The following is a 27,013-nucleotide window of genomic DNA, read 5'->3' as shown; positions in this document are numbered from 1 at the left end:
ATCCTAGCACTTCAGAATAGGTCCAGTGGTTCTCCAAAAACTTTGAAAAAAAATCTATGAAAAAAAACTTTTTTTTTGCATTTTCAAAAATCGGATTTTTCCGATTTTTGTGACCTTTGACCTCAAAAATCGGAACGAATCCGATTAAATCGGAACGGTTGGCAGGTATGCTATTGTCAGTAGCCTTAGTCAGATGTCCTTCGGCCCATTATGCATCTCAAAACAAAATGGCCATGGATTCAACCTACCATGGCGATTTCTGCCATGAAGATATCGGGGCGTTGACACGTGCAACAGCTGTAATGGGTTATTCCAGTTGAAATCCATACACCCTGGAAGACACAACCTTAATATCCCACAGATGGAGTGTGAATTTCATATGGGGTTACCTGAATAGGCAACTCCATTTGGAATCTACACTCCCTGTCTGGGCGATTGAGGTCATGTCCACAGGGGTGTACGGATTTCTACTGGACTAGCCCAAATCAGTTTTGGTCAATTCAATTCAAGTAAAAGGATACTGGCTTGTAATGATTTTCCCTGAGTTAACTCATTAACTCTCTGCAAGATAAATGGTGTCACCTCTTTCCCAGTTATTCCCTGATTTCTGTGAAGGTATAAAAAAGTAAGAAAACAATAAAAAGTAATATTAAACAAATGTTCATATACATAGACTGGGTCAATCAGCATTAATATAACTTTCTTGTCCAGGGGAATTTAAAATTAGTTCAATTTTTTTACACGAGAACTTGTACCCTAAATAAAATGCAACACAATGTTCTTTTTATACGAAAAAAGTAATCACATGTGTTACTGTTGCCAAGCTTGATGAAATGATGGTTTCTTTATGAAAAAAAAATGCTTAACCCTACTTACTTTGCTTCTGAAAGTGCTTGTTGAATAGCGCCCTCTATAAGATCCCCATCAGCTGCTAGGGATTGTGGGATTGGTACAGCAATAAGAATCCCACTTTGAAGACCAAGTGATAAGGAACAATCTGTAGAAAAGAGACATACTGCATAAGGCCCTTGAAACTCAATTTTCTGTAACCCGTCACTTTTTTCCCAGCTCATGAGGCAACTTTTTCATTATTCATTATGTTTGGCGATTTCCATTTCTCACACAAATTAACCCCTTTGGCGCCACTTATATATGTACATAATTATGTAGGCCACAGTGTTCAGTGGGGTTTAAATTCAACCTTTTTTTAAATATGAAAGCACTCTTTGTAACTGGATCGAGTTTCAAGAGCCTAATCATTAAGATATGAAAATAAAATATATTATGAGCAAGTTACCTTATGTAAGCAGAGGATGGCTTGCATACTTCCCTACATGCACTATAATATATGGTGGGAAATTTGACCGAAATGAACATAAGTTATTTATTTTTTCGGCTTTGGAGTGTCCCAGGACCTAGACCTAAATGCTAGGATCATTCATGGTTGACCTAAAAAAAAAAAAAAATTCAAGATGTTTTGTATTTTTACAATTTTTTCTCAAAATCAATATTAGCGACATCTGACTCATTTCCCTTGATCGTGTCACATATGCACTTACTCACCCATTGAATTATACATGAAAATGGTCATTTTGAAACTACATGTCATGGAGTGAGAAGGCAGTTCTTATGCAAATAAATTGATATTTGGGTGGATGAAAGTCATATTGTGCCTATACGATACATAGTTTTATGCATAAGGCAAAGTAAAACATAAAACATGTTTCTTGTCCAGGTTTTGGAAAAATAGGAGGAAGAGGGGCTTTTTATTTTTTATTGAAAAAATGCCCTAAATTGCCCTATTTAGACGCTTTTTATCCTTTTTATAGTGTAAAGATTAGAAGCTGAAAAACATGAAGAGGCTCTTTTTATTTTGTTATTTTGAGATGCCAACCCCTCTGGCCATCACAAAACACTTCACAAATGCCTCTAATACTATTGTAAAGGCTTATAAGAAGAAGTTACAACTTTTCTAGTATCTTTACAAAAAGTTATGACAGAAAGATTACAAAATAAAAATAAAAATGCAATATCTTCAAAAAAGGAAGCGGGAGGGGACGAGAAACATGTTTTTTTTATTTACCTGGCCTAAGATTAAGAATACACAATTTGGTTTGGTATATGGTAGTATTATAACCATGGCATGATTTCTTACAAACACCCCCAAATACTGCTTGACAATTTACTGTTCAAGTTTACCTATTAATTCAGCTGCTTCTTTAGCATCAGTAACATTGATGGGGGATTGTACACCACTGTTTGGAGTGAAGAATGCTGGGAAGTCTTTATTTGGTCCAAATGTAGCTACTGTCACTCCCTGTGTTTCCTGTATAAAACAAAATCAATACCCACAATGCTTTGTCAAGAGGGCAGCATACAATATCAATATATTCAGTATTCTTTTGCAAAATCAATAAAAAATACTAAAAAACAGGACTAGTTGTAATACAGTACTATAGGTAGCTGCTCTGCAGACAAGCACGTACAAGGCCCTTTTTTGACAATTTTCATCCAATTTTGTACTTTCGTATGGTATACACCAACTGGGGAAATTCTTGGTTTTATCCTGGTGTTGTGTTCTTGAGGAAAGGGTCATAGACATAACTCAGTTGGTAGGCCGACAGAATTGTTAAGATTTGTAGGCATTTTTTGACAATTTTTGTCAAATTTTGTCCTCCCTGTTCTGCAGACAGGCACAAACAAGGAATTCCTGCACTTTCCTCTGGTACACACCAAATGGGAAAATTCCTGGCTTTATGCTGGAGGTGTGTTCTTGAGGCGAGGGTCATAGACATAACTCAGTTAGTAGGCCCCTCGTCCCTATTCATGATGGCAGGACCTCTCAGAAAACAGTCTGTCACTGAGCAATGCAAGTAAACCATAGCAGATCATGCCATTCATGCCCCCTCCAGATGCTAGCCAACATAAGTTTTGAATTATTACGCCTTCTTTTGATCATTTCCACCCCCCCTCCCCCTGGGAAAGTTACCTTTCCCCCCTTTGCCTCCCCCTCTGAAAAAATCATGGCTTAAATTCGCAAATGGTATGAGATAGTGGTGAGCTTTGATACTTACCAAGTATTCTAGTGTCTTTGGAATGTCCAGTATAGATTTGACGCCAGCTGATACCACTGCTACTGGTGTACGTCCTAATTCAGTTAAGTCAGCACTGACGTCTAAACCTGAATAGGGAAGGTAAAACCATCACATAAATATGTTTTTACACCTGGTTACAAAAACCCTTCCTGAAGAGACCTGAATAAGCGATACCGATAATTCAGAACATAGTGCATTGTGGAATTACTGGTCGAGAGTTATACCACAAGGCTTCCTTGAGTTCACAGTTGATACATGGGTATCTCACATAATTGTGTCTCGCATTGTCTTACGGCCTGCCAGGGCGAAACATACAGGCTGCCTCATTTCTTCATTATTATGTATTGATGGATCCATGTGTGTGAAAATAGTGAATCCAACACATAATAATGATAAAATTGGATGCTTTACACCTAATATTTATTGGTCTCGCTATGAGTTGTAAAATATTGGACTCGACTATGTCTCGTCCAATATTTTAAAACTCATAGCTCGACCAATATATATGGGCGCCACCGATCAAATTATTATTCAATGATATGGTTGGACGCTAAGACACAGTGAGAGAGTGTATCATGACTGCATGAGATTACCCCTGTACCAACTGTAAACTCAGGTAGTCCATGGAACGTATAACTCTTAACTGGTAATCGTGAGGTCCCCGGTTCATATCCTGTTGGGTCTTGATTTTTACTGCTCACTCTATTTATAATATGTCAGTTATAATACATGCTCGAGTATGCGTAGTATTAAATTGTATGTGTTGTGTTGACTCAAAGAATTTGCATGTTTACGCGTGCAATCAAAGGCAGTACATCTGTGCATGCGCGAAGCAACTCCAATAAAGTACTGATGAGAATCTCTCAAGGAAGCCAAATTAGAATTTTGCCAGTCAATGGAATAACAGTAACAAAAGAATTAATTCGGATACATGATAACATTCCACTTACTATTTTCTCCATCTCTATGTACACCCCCAATCCCTCCTGTAACAAACACAGGAATGTCAGCCTTGTGTGCTGCTACCATGGTTGCCGACACAGTAGTTCCTCCCGTAAGTCTCTGTTAGTGCATAGGATAAAAAACAATGAAAGTCATTCTTAAATTAGAATAAGACAATGACAAGTTAAATAAAACCTGATTTATGCATGGAGATATCTGTATCTTTTACATTTTCACTAGACCCAATTTCCGAAATATCTTGAAAAGTTGCATCTCCGCAAATGCTGCAGAAAGTAACTATTTAAGGGGGTACTATACACCCCTAGCCAATTTTTTGCTTATTTTTGTGTTTTCTCAAAAATTATTGCGCATTGGTGACAAGTAAGATATGTGTATTATAGGGGCAAGGACTACAACTACTGCACTGAAAATTCAGCAACTCAAGGCAAGTAGTTATTGATGTATTGATCAAATATTGGTTTTCCCTCATTTTTGACTGTAACTCCACAACTGTTGTCTGTGCCGAAATAAAATTTCCAGTGTAGCAGTTGTAGTCCTTGTCACCAATGCTCTATAATTTTTGAGAAAAATGCAAAAATAGGCACAAAATTGGGCAGGGGTGTAGTACCCCCTTAAAGATAGCTGTAAAAATAGCTGTAGAGGGGCTATGGTGGTGCAGTGATCCAAGACTTCAACTCATATTTGCAAGGTTACTCGGGGGTCATGGGTTCGAATTCCTGCAGCGTCAATGTGTTGTGTACTTATAGGCACAGGCACAAATAGGTACAGGCTATTCAATGTTGGGAAGGTAACCGACTTAAGGTTCGTTCATACTACGCCGCCGGTGCATTGTACTGAAAATACTGCATTGCGATATCGCAATAAAGTTAAATACATTTTAACTTGAAATTGCGACGAGTTGCGTTGAGTTGCGGCAAAAAGTAATCGATATATCGGCATCGCAAAGCAACGCATCGCAAATGCGGTGGTAGTATGAACGAACCTTTACTGTGGAGGTGTAGCAATTCCCCAGCAGCACCATTGCATGAAGGCGTCCGGCTCAATCACTTAGAAAGAGAGATGGGCACTCATGGCCTGTGAACACAGGTTCGCCCCTCTACCTTTTTACCTTCACACTAAGGGCTGGGGTATGACCGTTTGGACAGTATTTATTGTGGGACATTAGAGTACATCAGACAGTACATCAGACATATCGAATTGCATTCTGAATACGAAGAATGTCCTTCTAATATCAAACAATAATCTGATTTTTTGAAATTAGCAATGTAATACACATTTTATGGCAAATGATTAAAAATTGATATTTTTGATATTTAACAGTACTCGAAGTAAACTTTATAAATCTGATGATTTTTACTTAAAGTGTATGTAGGTGGGATGAAAAGCTGACAATCAATTGAAAATTTTGACCTTTCGTATTGAAGATATGAATTTTTTTCCAAAAACACAAAAAAAATTAGGTCTTTTGGGAAAAAATCCATATCTTCAATATGAAAGGTCAAAATTTTCAATTGATCGTCGGCTTTTCCTCCCAACTACATACACTTTAAGAATATATCATTAGATTTATAAAATTTACTTCGAGGATATAAAAAATGTGAAAAGTATCAAATTTTAATAATTTGTCATAAAATTTGTATTATATCGTGAATTTCAAAAAATGAAAATTATTTGTTATCAGAAAGACATTCTTCGTATTCAGAATGCAATTCGATATGTCCGATGTGCTCTCATGTCCCACAAAAAATACTGTCGAAATGCTCAAAACGCTCATTCCAGATCCCTTAAAGATAGCTTACTATGCCTTACACCATCCTAGGCCAATTTTGGTACACGGATGGGTCATTTTTTCCAAATTGCAATAGCTGCCATGTGTATGTATGTACAATAAACTGTATGTAAATCACCAAATGTTCACAGGGCAGCTGTTGCACTTACCCACTCTTGGTGCTGAGCAGTTGACTTAAGCAATTTGCATTAAATTTTGCCACACATTTTGACTTTTGGTATAGCGATGGGTTCAAATTTCTTGGGAAATTGGTATATGGATGGGTTCATTTGCAAATTCTCAGCAGCACTTGAGTACCCCCTGCCTTGCTCACATTCTCCCATGCACTTGCCTTACTTAAGACCCAACTCAAATCCCTTCTTGATGATTTCACAGCATTTTGAGCTGTTGCCATAGCAACCAGCTCTTCCTCTGACAGCCCTACATGGATGCTGCCATTAAGGAGGCCCACTGTTGCTGGGGTGACACCATTGTCTTGCACGATTCTCTCTACATCTTGTGCTGTTCTGTAAGAAATAAAAAAAAGAAAAAAAAAGCCAAGTAGACTACAGTATTTTTCACTGATGTGGCAGTGACATCAACAAGTTGAGGCAGCTTTTTCGTGCGCCGAAATTTTCTTTGGGGGGTTGGGGGTTGAGTTAGCAAACTCAGGGATGGAAAATAACACTCGTCTGGTCGCCAGTGGCAAGTAAATTTGCGGTCGGGTGAATGAAGGTCTAAAATCACCAGCCCGATTGGCGAGCAACATTTCACGCTGCTTGACCAATTTACGGTCAGAAAAAGTGATTAATGAAATCTCACATAAAAATTAAGAAACTATTTAGGCCTACATGATTAACCCTACATGTTTACAAAATACAGTACACAAACTATCAGTATATAAGCTGATCGCCAGGGCTGACGTTCATTGAGACAATCTGTGCTGAATAATAAGTACCTGATCTACGGTACATGTAGCTTATTGCAGTACCTTCCGATTGGTTAAATCTCACAAGATTTCACAATATTGTAGGAAACCACCCAATTTGACCACACAATCATTACCCAAGTGGAAAATAAGGGAACTTTTAGCTAAACTTGGGGTCATTCATGACTTTTTCCCCCATTGACTTCAAGTTGACCTTCTACTGGAAGTAGAATGAACTGAACACCGTAAAACCCACACTGATTGGTTGTTGTGTTCTGGCCTTGATATTATTAAGTCTGCTGCAGGAGTGAAAATCTGGCTGTGCTAAAGTGGAAGCATATGGGTAGATTGACTAGATTCTGTGGTGGTGCACCTAGGTTTCATTATCATTGAGGTATAGGACTTTTTATTTTTTTCGGAGAAGAGCAGGTAGGGCAACTACTTGATTATATTTCTACATGTTCATACTACATACTCTGAAAATTTTAGAAAATTCGCAACGGGTCAGTTTTTTAAAAATCACATTTTGTTCCTAAAATGGGGGTTATAGTGCACTCAATGGGCACTCTCTCCATAGGGCTACATGTAAAGACCAGTTATAGACAAATGGCCCTAAAACTAAACCGACTCGTTCATTTTTCCTCAAATTTTGCATATGATGTAGATTTAACATCTGGAATGTAATGCAAGTGGTTTTGTTGCTGCTCTTCTAAATTCATTTATAAAATGTCCGCCCAGACCAAGGTGAGCTGCTAGCAGGCCTTTTAAATGCCCTCTTTTTCCAGGGTCTGCGCTAAAAACATAACAGACTGTAATACTACCGTTGTTGCGGGTTTTTTTTTCACGCCAGCTGACTGAACATTATAGGAACTAAGTTATAACCCAGGAAAGTATACCAGATCTTGAATAGGATACGGCCTATGGCAACCTCAATTTACCTCAACGGTAAAATTTCATCCGTACCAGTAAATTTTATGACCTACTCGACCGATTGGCGAGTGGCAAAAAAACCGAAGTTCCATACCTGATCAAACCAACTCATTTAGTGGGGAGTACAACCTCCCTAACCCATATCCCCCACAAAGACCATACTGCCTACACCAAACCTCCAAGCCTGAGCAGTGAGTACTTTACATGAATTGAAACATCTACCTGTAGAGATTAGATCCAATGAGTACCAACTCTGCCATGTTTTGGTGTCACTCATGGCAGGTAAAATAGTGAAAACCTTTGTAACATACAAGCTTAAAGACCCATTTTATTGTTCAATGTTGGGTTTTTGCAGATAAATGCCGCGGTACACTATGTTGGTACCATGCATGACGTGCCAAATTATGGTGGATTTACCACAAACTAAACTTAAATTAAGTTATGCATGTGGCAATTCATGTGGCAATTTATGCATGTGGCAATTCTGAGTCAGTCCTCTTTGGGTGTAATCTCTATGCGTCCACCTCATAAGACAACTTTAACATCCATCCTCCTTTTGATTACCTTAGGTTATGTGGGTACGGCATACCATGTGTGATTATCGTGCTCTCTAGCGCCACCACAGGCTGGTTGTTTGCCAATGCAGATGCAACACTTGGAAGAAGCTTAAGGTAACCTGCATGGAAAGAATAAAATAGGAAATGTAGGACTGGCCTGGTATCAAACAAAATTTTAGCTCAAGTATGACGGAAAAAAGGAGACTCATAACATCATGTACCAGGTATTGATATAGAATTGCATGCGCACAGCACCATTAGTTGTATGCGCAATACGTGACTGGTACGTGCTTATGTGTATTTACGCGAGCGTAAGTTGGGACTTAAATGATGTGCACAGTAACAAAAATTATAAACAGAACAAACTTTAGCCACCTGTCATGGGAAATTTGCTCCTAGTACAGGCAAAATAATTAGTTTCATTTTAGTAAAAGAGAGAACATCAACAGCATTCAACGCACAGTCTTTATGGGGGTGAAATCTAACATCCCTCCACTCCAGTGAACTGTTGGCTATAAGTAAAAACAGAAATTCGCAGAATATAAAGACAAAGAGACAAGTTTGTTTCTGATGTCACTGTCAATCCAACTCCCCACAACCTTTTATTTAGAGGTAAACTGCGCATCGGTTATTTGGAGGGCATTGTGAAATATCTAAAACATTTTGCCTTTGGAACCGAGGAATATCCCAGGGCGTAGGGATATTCTGAGAACCAAAGCAAAATGTTCAGATTTTTCACAATGCCTAAAATATTACCGATGCAAAGTTATGCAAAGTTATTAACCTCATTTATAACTGTCATTTTCACCTCTTCACTTTACAAATAACACAAAATTGTTCTCAAACGCTTGTAAAAATAAAAAAAATTTTACATTTGGCTTTCCCAAAAATCGAACATGTTAAAATCAAAAACAGAAGTGCAAATAAGGTAGTGCGCAATCCAAATATGGCGGCCAGCGCACGAGTAGTTTGTTTGACGCACAACACGGCACACGCGAAGGTTACTAAATATTTACGCTGGAACAATTATGCATTTTACGGTCAATTGTGAGATATTAATGACCTCGATTTGCATTAATTTGCATTTTTACAAATAATAAAATATGATTTGATCACATGTATGCATCGCGCATATTCATGAGGTTATGAATGATGATAGAAAAATTATTAAATTTGTGTACATCATGGAACATTCAACTACGCTTGTTACTCCGCGACTAATCATGCTAATACACGAAGCGTGCTGGCGCTACTCTCACGCGTCCATATTGCGAGGTTATCTGCGTACAACAGCTTACTACGCACAGCCACGCAAAGAATATGTTCCACGATGTACACAAATTAAGTAATTTTTCTATAGTACGAGTGCATAAAAGGAAGGTTGATTCATCTGGTGCCTTCACTGGAGAAGGAATCGCAGAAAAAAGCAAAAAATTAACTGTACTTTTAAAAGGCAAAAAACAACTTTTCTAGGCATTGTTGACATGGTGCCTTCAGGAAAGGAAGTTTCCTATTAATTACTAAGACCTAACTTTTGAGATGGTTTGTGTGTTTGAAGGTGCATAATTTACCATTACCTCTGCATTCAGAAACTCAATCATCACGACAACTTGTAAACAAATTTTAAAGCGGCAAAATTAACCATATGGCATGCTGTTTTACGCTGCATTCAGAAACTCAATCATCAATACACTCGTAAACAAACCGTGCCCGAGTTTGACTGATAGATGACATTAGACGCAAACTACTAAACTATCTTCATCTCTGGCTATGATTATACCTTGTATAATTTTGTGACTTACCATTTTTATTTGTCTTGCTGGTAGTTGCTAAACATCTCCATGAATGATGTGCGAGTTTCAGCATGGCTTTTTGTGATGCAAGACTATGCAGACAACCTCGCTGTACACCATTGTAGAAGGTTTGATGCAATAGCGCCATCATTCTATGATGAAATGAAAGAAGTACCAGACTTGTACATTAATTTGAGATTTGAAAGTGAAAGATAATTCAGGTTTACAGGTTGCCGGCCCATTTTTAATTTTTTTTGTCATTACATAATTTAAATGACCACAGCAGTATCCAATAAATTATGCTAAGGCCATCTTAATTAAATCCTGTGTCTCAAAGCTTGTAAGAAATTGAAAATGCGGTGTTTTTTACTGTATTTTTTTTTAATTTGAATTTTTTTATGTGTCAGTACAGGATTTCGGACAAGCATTTTGTGCAAAAAATATCCAATATGTTAGAATAGCAGACAAAAAAGTCACTGCTACAAACTATTATTCTTCTCTTTTAATATTTTTGTGTCCAAAGTTTGCGAAAAAATCAAAAACTTGAAATCAAATACAAATTTTGAGTTTTATTTTCGCCTTTTTGTTTTAAAAAAAAATAAAAAGAGATAAAAAATGAATTTCCTGATTTTCAAAGAGGACTACGCGCACGATTTTACTAACGCGCGCGGCAGCTTTGAGACACAGGATTTAATTAAGATGGCCTAACCATGTGGCATTGAAAATGTACACAAAATCCCCCATTTCAACTTCTAATAAATCAGTGGTGCTTAGACTTTTTTGGAAAAATAAGACCCTGAAGTATTGTGAAACTATCCATAGGTATCAAACTTTAAGGGGGTACTACACCCCTGACCAATTTTGTGCCTATTTTTGCATTTTTCTCAAAAATTACAGCACATTGGTGACAAGTAAGATATTTATATTATAGGGGCAAGGACTACAACTACTGTACTGAAAATTCAGCAACTCAAAGCAAGTAGTTATTGATCAAATATTGATTTTCCCTCATTTTTGACTGTAACTCCACAACTGTTGTCTGTGCTGAAATAAAATTTCCAGTGCAGTAATTGTAGTCCTCGCCCCTATAATATACATATCTTACTTGTCCCCAATGCGCTATAAGTTTTGAGAAAATTGCAAAAATAGGCACAAAACTGAACGAGGTAATAACACAATTTGATACCTTTTTAAGGAAGAAGTGAGATGGAAGGACAGGCTTGAAGAGAGCTTGGAACTCGCACAAATTATGAAGAAGTGAAAACGAAATGCGAAGTCTAACTATGCTAGATACAATGATTTTGACACACTGATGAGGAAGAACATGTATAGGGAAAATCTGAAGCAAACAAAAGATACGGTAGTTATAAACATAATCTGATATTTTGTGGTTTACAGGAGAATGAGAAGGAGAAATGGGAAACAGAGAATGGCCTACATGAGTTCTGGATACAATGAATGGGGGTTCCCCAAAATTGGGTCCACTCTATCATTTTACTCGACCTCCATCATTTAAAAGCACAGCAAGAGAGACCAACTAACATTGTGGCTAAAAATTTGCCCAATTAGGAGATCAATATTTCGTACTGAGCTTTGCAAAGAACTTGAAGCAGTACAAAGTGAAGACCAGAACAAGAGATAGACAGCAATACTTCATACAACATCATTACCCAATGGAACTGCAAGAACAGAAGCAAGGACTTTTGTCGTTATTCAAGGCTGGTCAAGCAAATCTACCAAGGACCTTCCAAGTTGTCAGTATGGAGCTGGCTTTGTTCATAAACAAACAAAGATTGGTACAATTACCGAATAGGGTGCAACTTGCTAGACTTAAGTCTAGTCCTCGTTTACAGAGTTTTAGGGTTATGGTTTAGGTTTGGGGTAGGGCAGTCTTGTAATAAAACTAGAATTTGCACCTTATTCAGCAATTGCTCCCAATGATTTTGCCCCGGAGATCAGATTTCTGAAACACATCCAATCTCTACCCATTTGAGATTCATGGATCCCGTGGATACCATGCCTGAAATGAATCAGAGCTGATGAGTTGTTCGAGAAGTCTAGCCAAGAATTTGCTCACCGATAGCTTCACATTCTTGAGACCATTGTATTTAAAATCTAGTCGGATTCGCTGAAGCATGACACTGTGTAAAGCAATGGAAGTTCAGAAGTAAACACAGCCGATCATGACAGATGATTGCATCAAAATGTTGCTAAAATTACACTTCAACAAAATATTAGACTTCAAAATAGGCAAATTTTGCTCAAAAGATACAGTTGACTCAATGAAATAACTTTCATCCAAATTTCAACATTAACAGAATAAATAACCTCTGGTGCAAAAAATTGCACCACTGTCCGACCGAAAAAACGATAGCAAAGCACTCTAGCATCGAATGCGTAACTATTATGTGCAAATTCGAAGCTAGAGTTCTCGAGTACGGTAACTGATGAGGGATCAGATACAGAGAATGAGTTGTCAACACCGAGTCCTCCACCAGAAAAGCGTACAAGAATCACAGAACCAGAAGAAGAATAGGAATCTGGTTGTGTCATATGTGTAGTATTACCCTGGGGGCACATCATTTAATTTTTGGTGGGTATGCTCCCCGGAATTTTGTCTGGTGGGTCTTTGGGAGCTGATGGCATACCGGTAAAAAGTATAAGGGGGTCTTTTGGTGCTGGGAAGTGGGGACAGTCAAAATCAAGGGTCTTTCTTGGCTCTTTGGTTGAAAGTTGCCTGAAGAATGCAGAATGTTAACTCTGTCAAATGTTCAAAACAATACATTATATAAACAAAAAACTATTGGCACAAATGGCACAGATTCGACCTGTCATGTCTGTGTAGATCATGAGTATGCATATTGATCCAGGGGGAGGGACCCCTTAACCCGATGGGTTAAACTCTTCCGGCGTTGAATTCGGGGGCCCGCGATTCAGGGTTGAATTAATTGAATTGAATCCCAGGTTGGAATTGAAAAATGCCTTCAGATCTGACCCACTGCTAAGGGCTAGTGTCAAAAACAGGACCCATGATGATATGCCTGGTCAAGCACCCTCACAGACCCGAACGTAGTGAGGGTGCTTGGTATATCCGCCATGTTTCAAATACATGGATGGGCAGCATAATGGCCCGCAAATTTAAGCTTTATGAGAAGCCTATTTCAGTTGCAAAATGAGAACACAGAGTGGCTTATCTTTAACCCACATTCTCAATCTCTCATGCCAGAGGTTAAAAAAAAGCGATCCCTAACTAATTATCAAAAGATCGTGAATTTAATTTCTTGAAAGCGTGCCGGTAAAGCGATTTGTTTACAAGTAACAATCCTTGTTCCGACACCGATACCGTTCATTCGGCATAATCGGCTTCATTCTGCAAACCACGTGATCACTCAGGTGAACTAGGATTGGACGATCGATTGCGTTATTTTATCCAGGTTACCGGGCCATGCTAATGGCGATACTCGCGTCTTGGAAATATTTTTCAACCACGTTGCAAAATTATCGGAAATACACCATCAAAGGCGACTTCGATCGGTAAGCATCATTGAAACTAAGCAATATTTAGTATTTCTTCTTTTGATTTTTCGATAAAATTGTAGTTTACAGTTTTGATTAGTTTGATGAGAGTGGATTTAAAACCAGTCCACTAGTAGGCGTTGTAATTGACAGTTTGACAGTTCCGCCGGAGGATAATGTGAATCCATAAGATGTGGCAATCAATTTCACGATTAAAATCTTTCCTTTGGGGCGATTTCCATTTCTTGCTATCATTTAATGCCTGAAAGCATCAATACTAAAGATAGGCTATGCAGATATGCAGATGCTTGTGCAGATATATGTTAACATTGGATTCAATTTCTTGTTTATTGTTCACTGTATGGAAAAGCCTGTTCTGTTGTATCTTGTATTGGTTGTATTTCCCACGTATACCATGTTGAATGATGATGATAGCATGCGTAAGGATTTTTCAGCTGAAAAGCCTACCCATAGCTACCGGCTAAGGATTTCTCAAAGCAAAACTGACCCATTGGAGAAGCACCTCCCCGTATGCCTGTTCATGTGATATTATTATTATACTGTTAAACTATTTATATACAATCAATCATCACATGCATAATACTAGTACTAGCATGCTAGCCTAGGTAAGTTTAAGCTTATTCATGTTATCATGTGTATTTACATAGTACAGTGCATACTGACTACAGCCATATTGATACGCCTGTTCGAGAGAGGTGTGTAATAAGTACATAGCATATAGTTTAATATCTACGGTACGTACGAAATAATCGTTTCTAGTGGTAACAAACCCGGTCCCCTAAACTTGACTTACATGTACCGGTAACCAGAAATGTGACCTCCAAAATCATGATGACCAATTATGGTAAACACAGCTCGTCTCCAAACAATGTCGCCTCTCATTGGTCAATGGTAAATCATAACTTTATCAATCGGCGCGGCGCGATTTATGATAATTTTACATGGTAGACTATAGGCCTGAGGCCTATAGGCCTACTATCTACCAAAACACGTTTCAAAACGTAAAAAGGGGCCAAGTTTAAAAAATCTTTCCTGTGTGGCTTTTCACCCTTTTTAAACTTGGTCCCATTCAAGTAAAGTGGTACCGTAATAACATGAAGAATGAGTCCTAATTTCTACATGCAACAATTAGGTTTAAGACTGTTCGAAAGCGGTGCAATATGACGTAGGCTATGTATTATCAAAAACATTTGAAGGTTTATGTTTCATTATATTGCGTGTTCATAAAGAGTAGTAGAGTATTATATATACTTAGCAAATTGACTGTCTGTCAACCTGTTACATATTAATATAGGCCCTAAATCTGTACATAAGGCGCAGGATCGCACAAGACGATGAAGAATTTAACAAAGTGAGTATTTGCTACTTTTACTTAAATCAAAATACATTATAACGTCTTTACGGAAAAACTTCAATCAAGCACGAACATTAATTAATTTACTCTACAAAATGAACACTGACAACTAAGAAAATAAACAAGTAGCCTAAAGATGACTTCGTATGGGTCTTTAGAAACTTTCATAAATGGGACCAAGTTTAAAAAGGGTGAAAAGCCACACAGGAAAGATTTTTAAACTTGGCCCCTTTTTACGTTTTGAAACGTGTTTTGGTAGATATTAATTCTTTTTTTGAGGTAAAAAGATATTGCGCGGTAAGTGGTTCTTTGTAGCCATGCGAGGCGAAGTAGTTGGATATCCATATTTCGCGGTAAATGGTTCTTTGTAGCCCTGCGGGGCAAACTAGTTGGATATCCATATTTCGCGATGAGTGGTTTTTTGAAGCTTCGAGGGGCAAACTAGTTGGATATCCATATTTCGCGGTTAGCAGTTCTTTGTAGCCCTGCGGGGCAAACTTGTTGGATATCCATATTTCGCGGTTTGTGGTTCTTTGTAGCCCTGCGAAGGCAAAGTAGTTGGATATCCATATTTCGCGATGAGTGGTTTTTTGCAGCTTCGCGGGGCAAACTAGTTGGATATCCATATTTCGCGGTTAGCAGTTTTTTGTAGCCCTGCGGGGGCCTATGTTCGATATCCTCATTTCGCGGTTAGTGGTTTTTAAACGACCCGTAACCACCCAATCAGTTGCATGGGGTAAAAGAATTATTTAAAAAAATAATAGCTGAACCCTATAGTTCAGCCAGGGACTGGAAACGACATATTGATGACTATATATAGAGTGTATTCAATAAACCCAAGCGGAACGAGAGCTGCTAAGTAACCGCTATCCGAACCATAAACACATGCATTATCAGACAACGAGTGTTCCATTTCCTCATAGCTTCTCACGTTGTACACACGTCAGTCGAATTTGGCGGTGTTGGTTTGTTAGCCCTCAAGTTATAACATCGTTCACTTTGTGTTGAACATTTTATGTGGGCCGCACTGTAATAACATAAAGATCATTCTGATCAGTGTGATGATATCATTTCAAGAGGTCACTTCCCGATTAACATGATTAAGCTAAACAGCCTATGTGGAAGAATTTTATGCATGAGCATTGAGCAACCACATCAATGATGTAGTAATGAATACCCTCTATTGTTATCGGATTAATTTTTACGACCTTCGATTACATGGGAGTAGCAACGAGGACACGGTGTTTGATTTCACTCACATAATAGATCAATATTGACCTTCATCCAGCAAGGATCAGCCAAGCACTACAGTGGCCAAGCACGAAAGGTTTCTTGTTATCTCTTCAAGTATTTTTACCTTAGGTCTATAATCATAATGCAGGCCTAAATCCCGGGCCTAAATTAAGTGTAGGCCTACTGTTCGAGTAGGAGGATTTGTTTGATATTATTCTTGATTTTGAATAATATTATAGTACCTGTTTGTTTCCATATATCGGTTATTAAAATTACAATTCACCACATACACATTCCAGTTTGCGAGAGGTTTATAATGAATAAATGAATAGGTGTTATTATTTCGAATTATAATTATTTAGGAGAGTGTTTTAGGATTTTGTTAGAAAAGGGATGATTGTTGATCATGTTTATTTTATTGTTGTATGTATTTTCCTGTCATTTCCTGCAAACCTAATAAAGATATTTTGATAATTGAAAATAGTCTGTATCATAAATCGTAGAGGTTGAAAGAGTCAACAAGCGTCAGAAATTATAATTTGCCATGGAACTTCGGTCATATTTTATTTGAAATATAACTGGATGTTAGGGTCTTGGTATGCATAGTATGATGATATACAGACACTGACCTTTCCTAAAACTATTAAGCAGCAAGTTGTGTATCACACCCATCATGGGTTCGAACCCCTTTATTGTATTTTATTGTTAAACCTGAATAGCGTGATTACTTTTGAATGAGCGGCAGCACACATATTTTGTTTGAGGATAGCTGGATCTATCTCCTTTTCCTCACATCTTCTCTGTAGTACAAAGCGTGGAATCCTCTCCAGAACGGTATAGACAAAAATGCCTACGAAAGAATCTGCGCCGAATTCGGGATCTCCACTGGAGCCAATTGGAGGCAAAAGTTCGACCGTTGGAACGGAATGGGCACGGCAAAATTTACCCGGACTTACCACAAAGATTTTAGTCTGAAGACCTCGGACAAGGTCGAAATTGCTGAAAACCCCGATACAAAGGGGGTGATGCCGAAGGGGTGATGCCATGGCCGTGATAGGATCTTTTGTTCTGGATCACTCGAACGGATTCACCAGGGCTGGTGTTTCAAGAATTAACGACAGCGTTCGAACTTTGGTTTGGGCTATCCTCGGAGCTCAAGCCCAAGCAAGATCAAGCATTCTTGGGGATGGCAGGGCGTTTGACGCTCAAAAGCAATTTTTGGCGAACGTCGAAGATGCTATCAATTCAGAGGTAGACCTTCCCGATTCGATCGACCGGTACCAGAGAACTCTCCAGTACGCTAGGAGCAAGCTCGACTTTGTCGTTGGACACGGATTGTACATGCTTCCAAGCAACATGGAGGTCGAACTTGGAACGTTGAACGGCTACAACAATTTTATTCTCATTTGAATGAGCGGCAGCACACATATTTTGTTTGAGGATAGCTGGATCTATCTCCTTTTCCTCACATCTTCTCTGTAGTACAAAGCGTGGAATCCTCTCCAGAACGGTATAGACAAAAATGCCTACGAAAGAATCTGCGCCGAATTCGGGATCTCCACTGGAGCCAATTGGAGGCAAAAGTTCGACCGTTGGAACGGAATGGGCACGGCAAAATTTACCCGGACTTACCACAAAGATTTTAGTCTGAAGACTTCGGACAAGGTCGAAATTGCTGAAAACCCCGATACAAAAAAGTTTGAGATCTTCGTCCCCGGCATGTCAACTTTTTGGGCAACAGCAGAGACGCTACTTACCCGATCTGGATGGACCAAATGTTCGATCACGCTCCGGACATAACCGACGTGTCAATTCGAAGGGGTGATGCCATGGCCGTGATAGGATCTTTCGTTCTGGATCACTCGAACGGATTCACCAGGGCTGGTGTTTCAAGAATTAACGACAGCATTCGAACTTTGGTTTGGGCTATCCTCGGAGCTCAAGCCCAAGCAAGATCAAGCATTCTTGGGGATGGCAGGGCGTTTGACGCTCAAAAGCAATTTTTGGCGAACGTCGAAGATGCTATCAATTCAGAGATAGACCTTCCCGATTCGATCGACCGGTACCAGAGAACTCTCCAGTACGCTAGGAGCAAGCTCGACTTTGTCGTTGGACACGGATTGTACATGCTTCCAAGCAACATGGAGGTCGAACTTGTAACGTTGAACGGCTACAACAATTTTATTCAGATCGCGTTGGACGATCTGTCCCTTGGATATAACTCGGAAGTAAATCACCAACAAAGTGTGATTAAAAGCCAGCAATCGAATCCGAGCCGGACGACTTTCAACCCGACCCGCTACAGGAAGAGGAAGAAGAACCACCAGCCAATACAGAGCCGCTTGTTGAGGACGCAGCCAGGGGGTATGGGGACACAGCCCCTGGGGGTCTGGGGGCGAAGCCCCCGGCGCAGCCCCCCCTGACGCATGACGAGAAAAAACTTTCATTGACCTTGGGAGCGGCGTTAATTGGAACAGCCATCGCATATTTTCGTTAATATAAAATGGCTGATGAAAAAAAAATCAAGTGCGCTAAAATGGAGGTGCCTGTAGAAGAGAGAAAAAACTGCGGCAGGGGGTCTGGGGGCGCAGCCCCCCCTAAGTGAAAGGGAGAGGCTCGTAAAAGAGAGAGAAAAAGCCGCGCACAATGCGGGAGTCGAGCTCGTGTTCACTTTTGTGTGGATGGCTTGTCTTGCGGCAAAACTTTGGTGGTTGAAGTAGGAGCAATTTTTGAACCGGTTTAAAAAAAAAAAAAAAAGGAAAAATGGAAAAATTAACAGGTATCGCAAATTTTGAATCCATGATAAGATATGAGATTCGAATATGTTCGCCTAATTTTCGTCGACAACTAGGTGTGGTGTATTGGGATGCCACTGATTTTGACAGAGCGATGAAATGTGCCGCTATAACAGGACATGAAGACATCGTGAAACTCTGCAAAGACTGGGGCGCCACTGATTTTGACGCGGCGATGGAATGGGCTGCTCGAGGAGGCCACAAAAACATCGTGAAACTTTGCAAAGACTGGGGCGCCACTGATTTTGACGGAGCGATGGAACATGCTGCTCAAGAAGGGCACGAAGACATCGTGAAACTTTGCAAAGACTGGGGTGCCACTGATTTTGACGGAGCGATGGCATGGGCTGCTGTAGAAGGGCACGAAGACATCGTGAAACTTTGTAAAGACTGGGGCGCCACTGATTTTGACAGAGCGATGGCATGGGCTGCTCGAGAAGGGCATGAGAACATCGTGAAACTTTGCAAAGACTGGGAGCTACTGATTTTGATTGGGCAATGGCATCTGCTGCTTGAGCAGGGCGCGAAAACATCGTGAAACTCTGCAAAGTGATTTTGAATTGTAGACCAAATTTTTTTTGCACCCGCGGCAGATTGCTGCGGGTTTATTTTTTTTTGTCGTAAATTTCCTTCGCAGAAGTGTATAAAATTCCACCAACTGCTAAGGCAAATACCCAAAGGTGCTCGGCCAAAAATCCGGCCACGGATCCGGCTGCTTTCAAAACGAAATTGACCACAGTTTTGCGAGAAGATTCGCGATTTTTTGCAACTGAGCCTTGAGCCAATCTGTCCAAGTTTTTGGCTTTGGAGGTGGACCGGAGTCGGGCTTGGGTTTCGGACCGGGGTCTGGTTTTGGAGGCACAGGCTTCGGCGCTGGTGTGACAGCAGAAACCGCTGATTTTGTTGCTAAGAGTATTCCTTCGACAACGGCTGCGATCGCCATGCCAATAGCTGTGATCAAAGATGCGATGGTGACTCCTTGCTCCCTAAATAGTGTTTTGATGCGTTCACCGACACTAGTTTTCACGTTGAACAATTTTTTCCATGATTCTTTCATAGACTGAAGTTGACTCATCGATTGATTTGTAACTTGTACGATTTCTTCATTAGTTTTACTTAGTTCTTTCCTAACTTCTTCTTTCTCTGTTTCTTCTACGAAAGCAGTCTCTTCTTCATTGAGACGGGTATACCTTACCCTTAGTCTTTCTCTTTTTTTGAACAAATTTTTCAATTGATCGATCTTATTGATAAACTCCCGTCGAAATTTCGCAAAACGTGAAATTTCTTCTCTATCTTCGGGTGTTATTTCAGATGATTCCAAAAGAGTTATTGTATTACCAGTCTCTTGAATCGCAGCATTAGACGAATTTAATACTTCAGCCGCGTCAACCGATCTGTCTGCTTCTTCCGTTATGGTGGTATCAATATCAAGCGTTGTATACGAAGAACGTCGCCCATTTTGGTGTTGTTGAATTTCATCTTCAGCTAAGGTTATTGTTTTAGCGGTTTTTAGACCTTGTATATACGTATGACGAGGGGTTATAACACCACCACTTCTATAATTTTTAATTCCGATAACATTTCTGATTGTATCGGTGGCAGCGAGGTTAGTTTCTTCGTTTATAACTGTTTCAAGTGATCTTAAAGATAGAAACTTGTTCTCTCCTTTTTTGCTGTTCAATCTTATTTCTTGCGTACCATAATGTAGCTTCACCATATAGCGAGGGGATATTCGTTCACGACCTTTAGTTGATACATTTTCAATGCCGGCGGTTATATACGATTTAGTTTTTTCGAAAGCGTTTTTGTCGATAAAAGCACCGAGTTCCTTGAGATACGCGTAAAATTGCCTTCTCATCAATTCACTCTCATGATCCGTTCTTTCAGAGATTTCCGTAAATTCTTCTAGGATCGGCGCATCGGTACTTAGCTATGAATTCCAAAGGATTGTATTTTGTTTATTCTCGCCTCAATACGGTTCTTGTAGGCTTTCTTATTTTTGTAATTTGGATCATCTTCATCAAATCTAAGTAAATCTAACCGGCTATGCAAATACTCGTCTTCCAATTCTCCAAGATCTTCTGACAAATCTTCTTCATCGCGATATCCAAGATTTTTAAATTCTACTCCTTCTGACATGTTTATTTTATTATTACTTTTTTTTCCTGGCAACGTTATAAAATAAAGATGGCAACAAATTTCGGATATAAACTCAACCCGTTTCGCCAGCTTCGCGAAACGCGAGGCGTCAAGGGAATTCGGAGAACGATGCGAGGCACGTTCCCAGCGAGATCGATGAGAACGAACTTCTTACCGTGCGATTCCCCAATCTCGGAAGCAACGATGTTATCGTGCCCGGGACTAGCAAGCTCTCTTTCAAGGTGGACCTGTCTTCGACCGGTGGAAACGCGGACGCGAACAGGAAGATCGTAAATAACCTCGGAAGAGCGATCGTGAGCAAGATAGAAGTGAAGCTCGAGGGACAAAGCGTCTTCAGTCTGAACGACGCGGATATCTTCTTGTGCTACCAGGACCTCTGGAAAACTTCCAAGGAGCGGGAGAATGCGGCTTACCAAGGCATCCAGTCGGAGGCCGTGCGAAAAATCAGAATCAACGCGGGGGACAAGGGGACAAACGCCGCCGACGTCGCGATCGGAACCGCTCTGGGCAATATGTTCTTCATCCCTCTTGACTTTGCAATGCTCTCCTCGCACAACCCCTTTTTCCAGTATGAATTGAATGACCGACTCTCCTACGAGCTCACTTTCAATCGCTACGGACGGGTTGTCACGAGCACCGACACGGAGGCTTCGTATTCGGTGAGTAACATCCATCTGGAGTTCGAGGTAGTGAGCTCTTCCGAGCTGGCCACAGCGATAAAAACCCAGTACAACGAAAAAAGCAACATCGTGTACGACAGAGTCGTTAGGCACAGCAAGGAAAGCCTGAACAAATCGGACACCATTTGGAATATCAACATGGCCCCGCGTGCCCTATCCATGAAGGGCATACTCATTCTTTTTGAGGATCCTGCCGACGGTGGAGTGAGTTACGCTCGGGACTCGGAGAAATTTAACAATCCAAAAATCAAAAAAGTTTCTGTGATGATTGATGGAGTCCCGAACCAAATCTTCGCCAGTGGGATGCTTCCTCATCAGCACTTCGAGGAAATTCAAAAACATTTTGCCGACGGGAAGCATCGCCCGACCCCGCACTTCATCAAGGAAGCCGAGCTGTCGGACGTGACCCTTCCCGAGTACCTCACCACGAAATACGGGCTCTGGATCGACATGCGCTCGAGCGATGATGATTCCCTTCATGGGTCCGGTAGAAAGGTTGAAGGAGTCAGCCAAAGCATCCAAATAGAGATGGAGAGAGATGCTGAGAATGCCGGCGCGCTGAACGCCTACGTTTTCTACGTCCAAGATGCCCAGCTGAACTTTGAGAATGGTCGGCTGATGAAATGCGTGTTCTAAATGGGACCCTACAATAAATGAGTTACCCAAAGCATGCACATTCCGCAATCGTATGCGGAGCGACTGGATGCGGAAAGTCGGAGTTCGTTCTCGATCTCCACGAGACAACATACCTAGGTTTCTTCGAGTACATCGTCAAAGTCTGCCCAACCTGGAAAAATAACAAGGCATACCTCTCTAGAAAGTGGATTCAAAACGATCCCGAGCAAATCTTTCTCATCGACCCTCTCGACTGGTTTCCTAACTCGGAAGATCCGATGAATGATGCGTTGAAAACTTTCTTCGAAGTTTTTGGAAAAATGTCCCAAGAGGGACAGGTTCTTTTTTTGGTTGACGATTGCAGCGCCGACAAATCCATAACAAAAAAAAAGCAGATGCTCTCGGAGTTGGCTTTTTCCGGAAGGCACTTCAACTGCTCGGTCTGGGTGCTAACCCAAAAGTACAATTCGATTTTGACCGACCTTCGCGGGCAGACAAAATGGACCGCTCTTTTTTTCTGCAAAGATCGAGATAGTTTTGAGGACGCCCTCCGTGAAAATGATGTCATACCAACCGAGGAAGAAAAAATACAAATGAAAAAAAATTGGCCGAGCACAAGCATTCCAAACTGATTCTCGTAACGGAACAGCCAACTAGCTACCGGTGGCTAGAATAAATAGTATAAATAAAAAGCATGACGGATATCGATAAAATTGTTGCTGATGCGATCGCAGTCAGCGATACCAAACCGGAAGAAGGAGGCGAAGATTTGCGAGAGCGCTTGGTCGGAATAGGCGTAGCGGGAAAAAGCCAAGAATTCCTCGGAAAAAATATAACGTCCGATGAAATTGAGCGTCTTGACCAAAATGAGCTTCGGAAACTTTACGCGAGGTACGAGACCCGCATGGGAGGGCTGGTCACAAAGTCGATTAAAAGACACATCGTTGTGGCATACACAAAACTTGTAGGATGGTTGCTTCCAAAAAGCTTGGTAATTGCAGACCCTGATACCCTGGAAGTCTCGTTGAATGAAGGACCGTTCATAGACATAGCTCTGTCAAAGTGGACGTGTGGAATGTACCACCGTTTTGGGCACATGCTAGGCCCGCTCGAGGCTGTGTTGCTGACTGTAATCACATCCTGAAAAACCCGGTCGTGCCTGAAGAACCCCCAGCTGCTGGAGCTACTGCTAAAGCCGGAGTAGATGAGATCGATTAAAGCAAAGTTGCTGCTCAGGTCGCTGAGCGCAAGTGCTTAGAAATCTGAGCATGGTGCTCAGAATGATGCTCAGGTCGCTGAGCAAAGCTAGTTTAAAAAAATGAAAACATACACAAAAAAGTCAAAATGTCAGGCTGTATTGCACAACATCCAATCTACAAAAATTATGGAGCTAGGGAAAATGGTGAGATTTTGAACTTGAAAAAATTTCAAAAGCTGAAGCTCGCACCAGACTATTACGGTTATCTGTATTTTCTGCTTATCTAAATAGCAAACAAAAACGGTACACTGTCAGTCGTTTCGTATTTGAATGTTTCAAAGAAAACATTCTGCCTGAGCTTCAAGTAGATCACATAGACAATAACAAAAAAAATAACCATGTTGATAATCTTCAACTTCTCACAGCTTCAGAAAACTGTCAGAAAGCTCCGGTTGGAGAAAGAGGAAGAAATTGTAAAAAGGCCGTCGCAATTGTAGCAATTTGCATAGAAACCGGCAACAAAAAAACCTTCGAAAGCATGTCAAAGGCATCAAAAGCTCTAAAAATAAACAGTGGTGCTATTTCCAGAATCGTAAGAAAAGAAAGAGAAATGAAATCAGCCCTATCAAAATCAACTGGTCTTTGGTACCGATTTGAAAAATCTTGTTGAGCAAGTGCTGAAGACGTGCTGAGCAAGTGCTTAGAGATCTGGGCATGGTGCTCAGAATGATGCTCAGGTCGCTGAGCAAAGGTCGTTTAAAAAAATGGATCAATCCATAGGATTTTTTTATGCTGTTCCAAATATCTGAACTGCTGCTGAAGAACTATAAATAAAATGGAAGAAAAAAACCTCGAAGAGTCAGAAATCGTTGCTGGTGCAGGGCTCACCGAAGAGCCAAAAATCTTTACGGCTACTCACGCACAGCCTAAAGAGCCAAAAATCGTTACGGCTACTCACGCACAGCCTAAAGAGCCAAAAATCGTTACGGCTCCTCGCGCGCGGGCTAAAGACTCAAAAAAGGTTGCCGCCGGAAAAAAACTGGCGAAGATAAACGAAGAAAAAAGGGCAAAATTGAAAGCCTTTGAAGAACAACAAGCGTCCCTCCCACAACCCGAAAAGACAGCGCAAGCAGCTCCACAAGCGCAGCAAGCACGATCTAGCTGGCCAATTATCGTTGTCGGAGGAGGAGGGGCTATTCTCTTGGGGGTCGCGTACTGGGCAGGCGCATCATGGAGCCTCGTCCCCCGAACCGCATCGACAGGGGTCTCCACCCCCAAGCACCAACGCCAGCATCGGCAGTGGTCTCCACCCCCAAGCACCAGCGCCGTCCGCTTCAAAAAAAGAAAAACATTTTGACGAATTCGCATAGTAGTAAAATGGCAAGTGAAAATCCAAACGTTAACATGCTCGTCAATAGCGCTTATCACGCGCTGACGATAAGCGCACTCATGGCAGCAAACTGTTGGACTGCGAAGAAATTCTTCAAATTCAAACCCGCGAATCTTGGACAGCTCGACGCGGAGGATATCGGAAAGCTCACCCTCTCAGTCGGGGTGGCAACCTACACAAGAGACTTTTTAGTCAAGCAAGGCTTAATCCCCGAAGATATCATCACGGGATGACAATTTGATTTACAGATTACAGGTAAAATAAAAGGAAAATGGCTTCGATACTTATGATGGCCGGAGGAGCTTTGGTGAACGCACTGGCGTTTTCCGGGTCTAACTATTTATTTAGTACTTTGTCTAGTTCTGCTGAGCGTAAACGTCACGATCTTGCTTTGGAAAAACTCCAGCACGATCGAGATTCCTGGAATCAATCTCGTCTTCAGAGAATTGACTTTATTAATAATCAGCTAAAACGGCAGGGTCACGCGGAAAAAACTTTTGAGGACGTCGACGACGCGATGCGACAATATTACAATCTCACTGGGGCACTCTCGGACCCCCTACCGCCAGAACCGCATTTATATGATTATCTCGACGAGGGGCAGACTGAGTCTATCAAAATGGAGAACTGGCCTTGGTCGGAGTGGGTATGGTCGCGACTGGAGTTCTCGTATATAACTTTGTGTAAGGGAAAAAGCCCAGCAACCCACAACTGGTGCAAAAAAAATTCTGGCGATTCTTTTTTCGAATCTCCAGAATTTTTTTTTGCGCTTGGGGGTTTGACCTTTTGACCTCATAAAAATAATTCTCGGTATTAATCTAGCACACAGTCCAAGTTTGGTTGCGATACCTCTTACAAAACACCAGATACAGCAATTTTTCGGTTTTTCTAGTCAAAATTAAAAAAAAAAAGTTCGTTGACCTTTTGACCTCATAAAAATAATTCTCGATATTAATCTAGCACACAGTCCACGTTTGGTTGTGATACCTCTTACAAAACGTCAGATACAGCAATTTAACTAACAAATTTAGAAAAAAAAATTTTTGAATTTTAAAAATCCCCAGAATTTTTTTCTAGAAACACTCGATCCTAACCCAAAAAAATAATCCCCTAAATTTTCAATATGAACTCTGTAGTACATTCCCCGGCCAAAATAGCCCCATTTACCCATTTTATGCTAAAAAGTAGCACCCCCGAGCCGTCATTATTAACAAAAATAGAAATAAAAAGGCGTGGCCTCACTCCCTTGATTGACAAAAGACAGCATAGGGCAGAGAAGACATTTTGTCACATCTCATACAACTTGTCACGATAGGACAACTCGCTAAAATAGTCACGGTTTGGAATGTGTGGAATTTATTTTTCACATCTAAAAAAAACCAACACAAGTACTTACTGCACAATACACAAGTACGCCTTCTGTTTTAAAAACTGAGTTAGACAGACGGTTTTTGTTTGGTCAATAGAGGGCTCTGTTCTAATTGATTATAGAGATCAGGCGGTGATGGAAGCGATATCACCATTTTTTTTTGCGTACTTTTCTTTTAATTGACACAAAATTTTCTCTTTGTTCTCTTGGTAATATTTACAAAAATATTCCTTTGAACAGTGCTGTTTCGTACCCAGACCCAACTCGTGGCAAAACTTAAAGCCGTGCTTGGATTGCATGAAGACGAAGCGGCGTAACATTTCTTATTCTTCTTTTGAGTCAATGGAATCCATTTTACGTCGAAGTACACAAGCAATCGATGTCCTTCAGTTTTTGACTAGAGAAAAATTTCTTTCGCAATTTTGTGAAATTTTTTGAATTCATCCATCCTTTCTTTTTGCTCCTGCGCCATGTTTTCACTACGCCAGCGCCGCCTCTCCTCGGGAGTCGGAAACGGAAAATGATTTTCATCCATTTATTGTATATTTCAATTTTTTTAAATCAATTTTTTTTCTATTGGGCCAATTTTTTTGAAAAAAGCGTGTGTGGCTTCTAACGGAAAAATTCCGTTTTTTTGGTGGGGGTCTT

At 40.5% G+C, this 27,013-nt stretch overlaps 1 protein-coding gene across 1 annotated transcript in view; it reads right to left on the bottom strand.

Annotated features, from left to right (window-relative positions):
- The window catches only part of LOC140162557 (uncharacterized), a 29,709-nt gene extending 15,303 nt beyond the window's left edge, over positions 1-14,406 (bottom strand). The window contains exons 1-9 of the mRNA XM_072185813.1: positions 14,365-14,406; positions 10,044-10,186; positions 8,249-8,360; positions 6,179-6,353; positions 4,046-4,157; positions 3,075-3,181; positions 2,200-2,326; positions 877-997; positions 522-607 (exon numbers count right to left, since the gene is read on the bottom strand). Coding sequence (XP_072041914.1) covers positions 522-607; positions 877-997; positions 2,200-2,326; positions 3,075-3,181; positions 4,046-4,157; positions 6,179-6,353; positions 8,249-8,360; positions 10,044-10,185 — 982 coding nt within the window. The 5' untranslated portion in view covers position 10,186; positions 14,365-14,406. The remainder of the gene's footprint in view (positions 1-521; positions 608-876; positions 998-2,199; positions 2,327-3,074; positions 3,182-4,045; positions 4,158-6,178; positions 6,354-8,248; positions 8,361-10,043; positions 10,187-14,364) is intronic.
- Positions 14,407-27,013: the final 12,607 nt, after the last annotated feature.

The sequence above is a fragment of the Amphiura filiformis genome, chromosome 10 (genome assembly GCF_039555335.1).
Source record: "Amphiura filiformis chromosome 10, Afil_fr2py, whole genome shotgun sequence".
In the NCBI taxonomy this organism is placed as follows: Eukaryota; Metazoa; Echinodermata; class Ophiuroidea; order Amphilepidida; family Amphiuridae; genus Amphiura; species Amphiura filiformis.
Note: the sequence above shows the minus strand (reverse complement) of the source record. Positions and strands in the feature narration are given on the sequence as shown.